The sequence below is a fragment of the Neodiprion virginianus genome, chromosome 1 (assembly GCF_021901495.1).
Source record: "Neodiprion virginianus isolate iyNeoVirg1 chromosome 1, iyNeoVirg1.1, whole genome shotgun sequence".
In the NCBI taxonomy this organism is placed as follows: domain Eukaryota; kingdom Metazoa; phylum Arthropoda; class Insecta; order Hymenoptera; family Diprionidae; genus Neodiprion; species Neodiprion virginianus.
In genome coordinates this window covers 37,474,892-37,485,490 of record NC_060877.1, presented here as the reverse complement: position 1 = coordinate 37,485,490, position 10,599 = coordinate 37,474,892, and the positions used below count along the sequence as shown (strand labels likewise).

Sequence of the window (10,599 nt, the reverse complement as noted above, 5' to 3'; positions counted from 1 at the left end):
AATACATCTAACCACAGAAATAAATAAATGATGCAACATATCGTACATCACGATATTAATTTTTAGTGGTTCATTTCGGTTTTATTCGCTACAAATATGCTTGTAACGTCTAATTAAGATATCTGTAAACCTTCATTTCCGTTTCCGGCGTTTCTTTCTATTCTTAGGACGCAACCAAGGGTTAAGAAGAGGGATGTCGAAGCGTGGGTATTATATCCGTCTCGTAAATTTTACGGTCGGGAATTTTTTTCCAAGCGATTTCTGGAATTCTGCAAGGAATTCGAATCTCTTGACTGAACGCACGAAGTTCGACACTTTACACAACGCAATATCGAAAGATTGCGAACCATCCACCCTATCGACAAAGCCATATCGACCGGAAGCGAGACATCGGTATACAAATACATCGAATACCTACGTTGTTACCTAGGTTACGTAGGTTATGTAGGTAGGTAGGTACGTACGATACGTGTGATAATGTATTTTCCTTCTGCTGCGCCGTTTGTTCGCAAACGAAACACGAAGGTCAACGGAATTAGATCCAATGCTTTGATCGTAATTCGTATGGGTGTGGGTGTTTATTTGTCTAGTTGTCAGTTATAATAGCGCCTACTTGATGATAATAAATTAAAGATTAATCGTCCGATGTCAATTCCCGTATTTACGCGCATGTCGTGGATGCTAATGATCATTTGAAATCACCGCCGGTTTCATGTTTTTCACATTATTTATATCATTCGTGACTTCTTCGACATTATCTTTCCATCAGAAACGGAGAACAGGATTTACGAAGAAAAAATAATGAGCTATAGGTAACCCTGCAGGAAACAAAAGTAAATAAATAAGTAATAGCAATGGAAAACATTCGAGCCATGTTAAATGTTTCCATGAAGCGAAATGTCTGTCCTTTTGCTTCTTCTCGGATGTTGAATTACTGTTATACTTCAGGGAGATCAGATTTAAATTAGAACTCCAGATAGAGAATTAATAAATCGTAAACTTTATCCTCGTTGCGTGTAACGATTTAGTGTGATTCTTCACGACAATCAGATCCATTTTTCATTGCACTAAGTGATTTCCTAACGGATTGTAGCGCATGCGCGTTAAATTTTAGCAGACGACGGACCATGCGGTCGTTAGAAATTCACTTTGTACATCATGTAGAGTTTTATTACGAAATAACAACCGTCTATATTTTCGTATACACGTCCTGAACGAGAATTCCGTCCACGCGAATGTTTCCATTGAAAAAACAGCATGGACGTGCGTTACCTGGTAAAGAATCGAGGATCATCGATATCAAAAATTCAGCTCGTATTACTCCGCGTAATTATGTACAAAACCAAAAGACTTTTCCAAAAGATAATAATTATCCCTAGAACGGTAATGTTATTATTGTTTGTTTATTTTTTTCTAACCTATTCCGGTAACGGGGGGTGAAAAAACGCCCTGATCTGGTAAATTTCATCTGTCAGGTACATGTTTTTCTCTCGTTTTCTACTAAAGAATCAACAAAAAAAAAAAAGAATCGAAAAACTTTTTTCATAAGTTTCAAAAAAGTGATAAAAAACTTAATAAGCGGAACACGAAAACGTAAGCTGTTTTGTTGAGGCGGGAAATTTAAATTCGCTTGGTATGTTTTTTTACTCTCCCGTTTCCGTGCTGCGGTTAATTTCCTCGCACGTGCGGAGTCAGCAGAATTAATACACAGGTAATTGATTGTAAAATTGCGTTGCTTAAACAAACTTCAACTGCATAAGAATTTTTCAATTCGTTGCAAAATATATAATTTGGCACGTGCCGCCTAAATTACATTGAGATAATTTATAACCAATTCGGCGCAGATGTAACGTATCGCGATTATTCGTGCCATTGACTTTGGCGGCCTTGACCTGCACCTGAACTGTCTGAATTTGTCCCATTCCATGTTCAATCTCTGCTGCACGTGTATTTCGACAGTGGGAGATGGTCGGTTTGGCAAGAGATTTTACATCAATCAGGGCTGCTCGCTGGCCGACACGATAGATAATAATAATTCGCGACTAACCGATGCTCCGAGGGAAATTGGAATTTGCCTCGAAACCCACGCCGATTTCACGTGCTTCGAGGAATTCCGCTTTTGGAGTTATTTACCCGACGTCCAATGAAAGAAAACAAGACGAAGAATCCCCAGAAGAAGCAAGAAAACAAGCTTTATCTCGCTACGCGATAATTCGAAAAGCTTAAATACGTCTAATTGGACTGGCTATTTCGAGATTTTGCGTATTTTCTTGTTAATCCTCGCGTCCGAACGCACGAATTGTGTCGTGATGCAAATCATTTTGTGTAATAATAGTATTATAGATTAGAATATCAAGTTCATGTTGTTCTAAAGTCTATCAGAATTAGATTATACGTATTAAATTAAGAATGCCGATGTTTATTCATACACTCGGGCTTTAATCTTCAACTTGAACCTACACACTCGTCAAAGTTCGTGAATAAATATTTGTGGATCATATTCGTCCAAAAATACTTGGTGCCAATTCTGGTGATAAAATAATTAGCCCCGTGCTCCAGTTTGTCGTTAAGAGCAAAGTATGATAAAATAATTAATAGTCTCTAAGACTTGTAAAACCGCTAAATGTTTTAACAATCAGAAACGAATGAAACAAATCCACCAGAATATTAGGTAGATTTTCTGCGATAATCGGTTTATTTTTGTGCAAGTTAATTAAGCCCAAGTTTTTACTAATAGGTTTCGGTTTCCGAGTGAAGATCAGTTTCTGTAACTTGAGCTTGATTCCCCGCTTATCTGTAGACTAAACTAACATCTCCGATGGGTGATTTTCACCATTTATGAACGTGACTTTGTGAGACAAGAAACAAAGTTGAAATTATAATTTCAGACTACAATGAAAATAAAAATTCGGGTATGTGGTCTCTTCTTGAAAAGTAAATGCAGCTCAAATACATATAATCGTGAAAAGGCTGTAAACTTCCAATCTCAAGATGATATGAATTCGATGTCTGCAGACGATACTGCGCCACAAGATTACTCACTATGTTTACAGACCCGATTGATTTTTAATCAGCCAATGCTTCAAGATTTTTCATTTCATTTTAAGACTGTATGGGTGTACTTATCATATTACGTACAGATAATTTTCAATGGAATGAACGAAACGTGGTAAAAGGAGCATAGAATAGAGGAATTTATTTTTACAATTCACGAAACGTTATGTACAGAACCAAGTTTTTATACAATAGTAATTATTTTTTAGGAAATTCGCTCTACATTTTCACTATTTCTGTTCCACTTCCTTTATCTTACCGAACAGAGAACTGTACAATTCGTTTTTAGCCAAATCGGTCCAATTATCATCAACCGTTATGGGAGCCATGAAATTCACAAGCTTAGAATGAACACCGAACCGAATTCTCCTTCCCTTCGTCGCTTTTGTATCGATTTTTCTCTTCATTTTACTCCTCATATTTTGAAGCTGTATCCACTGTTTGCTAAGCTGTATCGGATCAGTGATGTCGGCAGATTTAAATTCGATCAACTCTCGCAAAAGCTGATGGTAGAAATCGTCGTCGTCATAAATTTCACCGTCGTATTCTTGCTCTCTTCTGCCATCTTGAGCTGCCTCGTTGCTTTGTTGCTTACCGACAATTTCGTACTCCGATCTTTTCAACTGAGCTCGCTTTCTCAGCTTTGACTTGTCGCTTAGGATAAATTCAATCTGTTTAACCACCGGCTGCGTCGATCCCTTGGTATTTACATTGCCGACCGCGATACGAGTCTTGTCATTCCATTTTTGTATCACTGAATTCCTATAGTTTGTATACAAGTTGTGATTCTTCGCTAAAAGCAACTCGTAATCATTTACTTTTCTTTTCTTCCTTGGGACTCTCTCCTCCTCTTCTTCGTCCTCCTTTTCCTCTTCTGCTTCCTTTTCTTCCTCAGTATCGGAAGGAATTTCTTCATCGTTGTCATCTCTGCTTTCTTCTTTGTCACTCGCGTTATTGCTCGTCTCTTTATTTTTTACCAACAGCTTCGTCTCTGGATATTTTATTAAAAGCGAACTCTGAAGGTCGAGCAAATTGTCCAAGAGTTTGGTCAAATTCTTTTGAGATTCATTTGTACTTTTCACAAAAGTTTTGTCCGCCCTGAGATCCTTGTGAATGTCATACTGTGGCATTTTGTTACTGGATATCAGACACTTCTGTAACTTTATCCTCATTTCCAACAGGTTTTCCCAAATCCCAAGCTGACTTCGCACGCACCTGCCCTTTTCAATTTCAGCCCCAGAGTCTGTCAGCGACATGTGTTTGAAGTTGGACTCTATTTCGCTTTTACCTCGCCTGCGTAAAGGGTTTGAATTGTCTATTTCAAGCTCCGGTTCGTTGTCAGAATCAGTTTCAACCTCTTCATCGCTTTCGTCGCTATCACCACCTCCGGAATCTGATGTCATCATGTCAGCGTCATCTTCCTCAAAACTCCCATTTTCCAACTCCGAATCTTCCCGCGACTCGACATCAGGACTGGCTTCTCGTTGCAGTGATTTTCTGCTCACCTTTTTCCCCTCGTATCTCTTATCTACTTCGTCTAATAAATCAACGTTCTGCGTTCGGAAGTTTGACTTTCTAACCTCGAGATCGGAGTTTTCCTCCTCGGTGTCGCGTTCCACCAGCTTGGCCTTCGTCACGTCGTACTCATCATCTGAATCGAAACTAGTTGGAGCACTTGAGACCAGGCTGTTTATTTTATCTGCTAGGCTTAATCGCTTTCCTTTCAGTGCCATGTTTCAACGGTGAGAAGAAAGTTCTTAGACTCTGAAGGAACGTCTTTCGCACGTGTATAAACAAAGACATAACCTCAAGTGGCTTCCAATTTCTGTCCCCTCTTTGTTCAGTCCATTCGCTCCGCGTTCCGCAGTTTCCTTGTCCAGCTTTAATCAGTTGACCAATCCGCTAAGGCAGTTCGATTGTGTGATGAGCTGCAATTCGACTCAAGTGCGCGTTTTATTTACTCTTGATCTCCAGAATCGAATTTATACGGTCAATTTTTTTGGCTAACGCGAATAAAAGGTAAACAGTTGATTAATCAAGATCAATCTGATCATCGACTTTCTCGATATGTGAAAACGATAGACAAATTGATATTTGAACATCAAAAAAATTCTAGCTAATTGGGTGATTTCCATTCTAACTGTAAGACGTAATCTTATCATTAATATTCTACTGCAAAATTAAATATCGCCCACAGAAGGATTCATTCGACGCAATAGTTTTCGTAAAATCGAAATTCGAATTTTACAATTAATCGTCGACGATTGATCGTCGAGATATCAAATGCGATGGGCATGACGTTTGAATTCCATCGTTCCTATGTCCACACGAAAGTTACCGCTAAAAACAAAATACATGCGTGTGCTGTCATGAAAGGTTACTGCACTGGCTGATTTGTGGAACTCTTCGTCCGTAATTTTACCTCATTTATGAATATCATAGGAACTCAGTAAGCTCAGGCGGCACTTTCCACATAAGTTCATGATGTGCGTGATACGGATCAAAATCCAGATCGTTTCAGTGCGTAAGGTGAACGTTTTTCTTTTTCATTTTAACTAGGTTCTTATATTTTACAATTTCTTATTCTTCATAACATTGTCATTTAGATTTATCCAATACCTAACTGCACAAGATATACTCTTCGCATTTACAAATGTTTCCAAGTTTTCAATTTTATCTTTAAACCCAAGTTGTACGCATATGAAAAAAAATATTTTGAACAAGAAACAATCATTGTTTATATCTGTGTACGTCATACATAGGTTACTGAAAAAATGTGTTTTGACGAAAACACCAGCCATTCACTTCTATGTTTATCAAGTCTCAAAGCTCGTAGCCCGGTAAACTCAATCAGATTTGTCTGTCTCATTTTTCACTAAAATCAAACTTTCCCAATTACTTTCATTCGTTTGGATCTTAATCACTCGATACAATACAACTAGACCAATTTGGTTTTGTTCATGGGGAGAAAAGACGTCTATATTAAAAGTTACACATTAGAATGTTCCTGAATTTTTTACAACATAAATATATATAACAATTATTGATTGCACTGTTTATCGCTGGCTAGTTTATTCATACAACGCTTCATGTATGAATTCATATCTGAATAGTCAATCAAAGTATCGCGAACGATTTCTTTCAAAATATTCGGCCATTCTTTTTCCAACATTTGCAATTTATGTACAGCATCGATTGTTAAATCTACCATATTAGATAAGTGAACTTTACCCTTGTGCCTCCAGATCAAATCGTCCTGAAAAAGAGTAATGGCGTTATTAGTCTCTGAAATCTAAGAATTACTGTGCACTATAAGTCACCTAATTTACCTGCGTAACGTTACCGCGACGCCATTGTAGAGCCTCCTTAGCAACAACATTTCGCAACGCTGGATCGCTGTTGAATAAAAATTGTTTGGCAGTTATTTGTTCCCCATTTTGTTTCTGCGCTTTGTCGAGTTGCAGTCTCTGCAACAATGGCTGCAACAGTGATTCTGGCAGTGACCACATTACGATATCTGTCAATCCTGCATACTCTTGATTCGCTTGCTCAATTTTTTCGTCCGGTATCTAAGAGTAGAGACAAAATTGTTACATTTTCAATAGAAATTTTGCTACTCAAAATCATCATAATGAAATTCAAAAATATTTATTATCGATCGTAGCAATAGTTGCAATACCTCTTCTCCATTAATCACCTTCAGGCCCCAATGAGCCAATCGAAAGATAGCGTAAACCTTCCAATCTTTCGATATGATTGGGTTACCTTCGGCGTCGATATGAATGCTACTTAAACCCTGCACTTCGGCAAGGGCGTTGAGTTGACCAAGATGACAGATATTTGTTTCTTTGAAGATGAAATGTTCAGCGTTAGAAAATCTGTTCTTAAGCTTGTTCAAAATTGTCGCTATTCCGTTGAATTGAACATAGTTAAATTTAATTATGTTCACTTCGCTCGCTTTCGTCGCATCCCACGGACGGTCGATAAATCGCAACGCACCTTGACCATAGACATTCAAACAGCGACCTGTTATTTCAATCAAATAATCACCACCTGTAAAAAAAGCATGTATTGCAATATTATTACCATTACGCGACTCTTATCCCCAATTTTGATTACCATTACTTAACCGACCTTGCTCTCTTTCCTTTGGCGGACTCGGTTGAGGAGGCGGACTAGCAGGAGGTAGTGCTCTGTGCTTGGCTCGAGCAGTCGCAGCTCTGTTGCTTTTATAATGAACGATTTTTCTCATCTGCGCACTCCTTACTCTGCTCTTCTCGCTTTCAAATTCCTGCGATTTGTCCAGCAAAATTTTTGGTACTGACGATCCACTGGAATCGCTTAGTACAGATTTGCAGATTTCTATGCTGTTTGCCTTCAGGCTCGCCGACTGAAAGATGGATTTGTTGATCGCAGCCTTTCTGTGAGATTCATTCTGACTGTCGTGAGTATAGTAAGATCTAGAATTCTTTGTTGATCCTTGATTATGAGGGCTTTGCCCTTCACTTAAGTGAGAATCTTCGCTATTATGTGGTTTTAGGGTTTTTGTGAAGAGGACATTGTTCACTGTCAAATCTTCTAATTTTGTATCTTGTTGATTTTTATCACGATCTAATTGTAGAGTAGATTTGACCAAATGATTTCTTAGTCCGCTCTTCAGGCTTTCGTGGCTCTCACAGCTCTCCACGTCGCTCTCAGTTGGCGTATCTGTAGTGTCGACTTGAGTCAAGCCGTTCCTAGTTTCTAAGCTCTGCACATTTTCTATTGTCTTGTTGCTTGTCAAATTATTTATAATAGGAAGAAGAATAGGAGGGAGTTTAAAATCCAGAGCATTTACTCTTTCTACACCGTTCGTTCTTAGCATATTATCGCTGGAATTACTTCTTCTTTTGAAGTGAATTTTCTTTGATTCTATATTTTCATTTATAGAAGTCAGGCTTCCAAATGCCTTCGATTTTGCTTTGTCCAATCCCTTCAGTCTTACAGTATCTATCTGTGATGAATTCTGCAGATGCAGACCGCGCACCTGATCGTTCTTCGTCGTACCAAGTTTACTCACTCCGCTAGTTATGCATTTTGTCTGCGATCTGAGCAATTCCCAGTTCGTCTTGGCGTTCGTTATAACTTCCTCTCTTCTCACATTTACGCAGACTTGAGTGCTGAGGTCCAAAAAGGCGGAATTTGATTGTTCTTTCGTAGTCCTCCAGGCCATAGCTGCCCTCCGAACTTGTTCGTTAACTTGCATCGTCGACAGAACTTGTAGATTCGGTAAATAAGAAACGAGGAACGACACGCAGTCTGCATTCATCGTCACAGGGTTACCGTCTATAGTTACCTCCTTAACTTGCAAAGCCTTAGCAAGACTTCCCATATCTTCAATTCTGAAATATTTAGTCAACTTGTGAATTCGAAGAAACTTTAATTAAATAATTTCCGATACAATTGCCATATTTTTGAAAAAATTCAATTGATAATGTGTTCGTACGGGCTCACTTCACTTACTTCTGTATCTCATTGTTGCTCAGGTACAATTTTTGCAGCTGTGGCGTCTCCCCAAAACCTGCCAACTTCTTGATTTTGTTTCTTTTCAAGTTCAATTCTTTCAACGAACACAAACCTTGAAAATCGTTACATCCAACATTCTTGATGTTGTTCCCAGCCAAGTTCAACACTTTCAATGAAACTAATTCACTCAAGCCAGATACTTGTACAATTTGGTTACCATGCAAGTCTAGAACTTCTAATTTGTTCAATTTTTCTAATCCCTCGATTCTTTTAATTCTATTCTTTCCTACAAGTAATACTCTTAAATTTTCCAACGGATCTAAATTACATATTTTCTCTATTTGATTATCATACAGATCTAAAAATACAAGTTTTCTCAACTGCGTCAGACGATCGGTGTTGATTTTTGTCAACAAATTATGCTGCAACGACAACAATCTGAGTCTAGTTTCACCGACAATATTTGGAAATGTTGTCAGACCTCGTCTGTCTAAACATATTCTATCTGGATTCTTGTCTCGTTGGGAGGGCGCGCGCGACGCCACCACTGTTCTACCTTCTTCAGCCTGCTGCAGGGTGACAACGTCGCAGCCCCCAACTTCAGCATCTTCTACGTTGAAAGTGGAGCTCGATGAACTGCAATCATGTTCCATTATTGTTGAATGAGTTGTACGTTTTTTTACCTTTTCTGTGTCGAATGATCAAGATAATTTCAGGCCCGTAAAATCTTTCTCTCCTCATCAATTTCAACAAATCTGTAAATTTAACCCACCTTAAAGTACTGTAGGATCGTTTGTTTAGTTTTGGAGGTATCGGAGCACCTGGTAATATTGGAAGCGCTGGAGCTATGGTCAAAAATTCATTTCCATCTTCATCAGGCTCGGCATGTGTCGTTGCTGACTTGCCTCTTACGTTAAATGACAACTTTTTATTCTGAAATGAAAGTTCGATTTCCGTCACAGCTTATGCAGTAATTAATATACAATAAAAAGTGTCGTTTTTCTTTTCAACCACACTTCACTTATCAGAAAGGAAAAATCCTCAGCATATATAACAAATTTTCTATCAATTTCATTCATCCGAATATACCTGTCAAATCGACCTCAGCTTAACTACATGTCGAAGAACGGAGTCTCACGCATTACTTTTTTCAGATAAAAAATAATCGTCCAATAGTTATATTGAAATTAAAAGAGGCGAAGATAAAGAGGGAGGCAGAGATAAAGGGAGGGAGAATTAGTTCGTGTGAAAGTTGTGCTTACCGATGTGCCACTATGACCGTTACTGCTTATTGGCATCACATAACAAAACGAACCGAGTATCAACGATATGTGAAAATAGAATGTAATAAATCTTGCTCCGGTCATTAGAATATCGACATATCGCCGCCGTGGCTGACACACGGGACTCGTCCCTGTTTGTTTGTTCCTGCGCGCTTATGTGGCTCCGTTATCTCTGCCTAATATACATGTGGTACCGATATACCTGTACATGGAGTGGCTAAGGGGTGCGGGCATGTTTTTGCACGCGACGAGTTCCTGCCGAAAAAGTATCCGACGTAAGCTCCCGAGCAATGTCCTGGAGGTCGGTTATGTGAGTCCACTTTTCCCATTTCCCACCATCCAAGCATTCTGATTGTTTGACTAAACTTTGCAAACCAATCGGAATGCTTGTGAATATTGAATTGCGTAATCTCGACCCTAGACCTTTGAATTAAGGGACGCTTAGAAAATTTCAAAAATGAGTAGCGGTCACCTAAAATTATAAAATCAACATTACCTACTTCTGGTTTGGTACCATTCTTCCCGCGTGGAATTAAATTTTTCAAAATCTTCGTCTGGCATTATATCGAACTTTCCGTTTGTTGATCGTTTTCGAAGGTGTTGACTTTTCATTGTAGAAATGGTTCCTGTGAATTCTCCGTCCTGATTTACATTTTTTAATGACCTTTTGGACTAGAGCAAAACTGTACTGCATACTGTGGATAATTTATCTAGCAATGGTGTGATACACTTCACTGCCGCTGATAAAAAACTAGTG

At 38.6% G+C, this 10,599-nt stretch overlaps 2 protein-coding genes across 3 annotated transcripts; both read right to left on the bottom strand.

The window, feature by feature from the left end:
* Positions 1-3,172: 3,172 nt before the first annotated feature.
* LOC124303895 (protein AATF) lies at positions 3,173-4,986 on the bottom strand. Its single transcript, XM_046761721.1, has one exon. The coding sequence runs from the start codon at positions 4,785-4,787 to the stop codon at positions 3,285-3,287; it is 1,503 nt and encodes a 500-aa protein (XP_046617677.1). The 5' UTR covers positions 4,788-4,986; the 3' UTR covers positions 3,173-3,284.
* Positions 4,987-5,811: 825 nt separating this feature from the next.
* LOC124304568 (leucine-rich repeat-containing protein 49-like) lies at positions 5,812-10,026 on the bottom strand. Of its 2 annotated transcripts, XM_046762977.1 has the most exons (8): positions 9,822-10,026; positions 9,332-9,492; positions 8,557-9,195; positions 7,621-8,435; positions 7,189-7,542; positions 6,734-7,107; positions 6,384-6,623; positions 5,812-6,310 (listed from the first exon to the last, which is right to left on the bottom strand). In XM_046762977.1, exons 1-8 carry the CDS (start codon positions 9,924-9,926, stop codon positions 6,095-6,097), a joined length of 2,904 nt encoding a protein of 967 aa, XP_046618933.1. In that variant the 5' UTR covers positions 9,927-10,026; the 3' UTR covers positions 5,812-6,094. The 2 variants fall into 2 exon arrangements, with proteins under 2 accessions (XP_046618933.1, XP_046618924.1); XM_046762968.1 differs by having other exon boundaries at positions 7,189-8,435.
* Between the last annotated feature and the right edge of the window lie 573 nt (positions 10,027-10,599).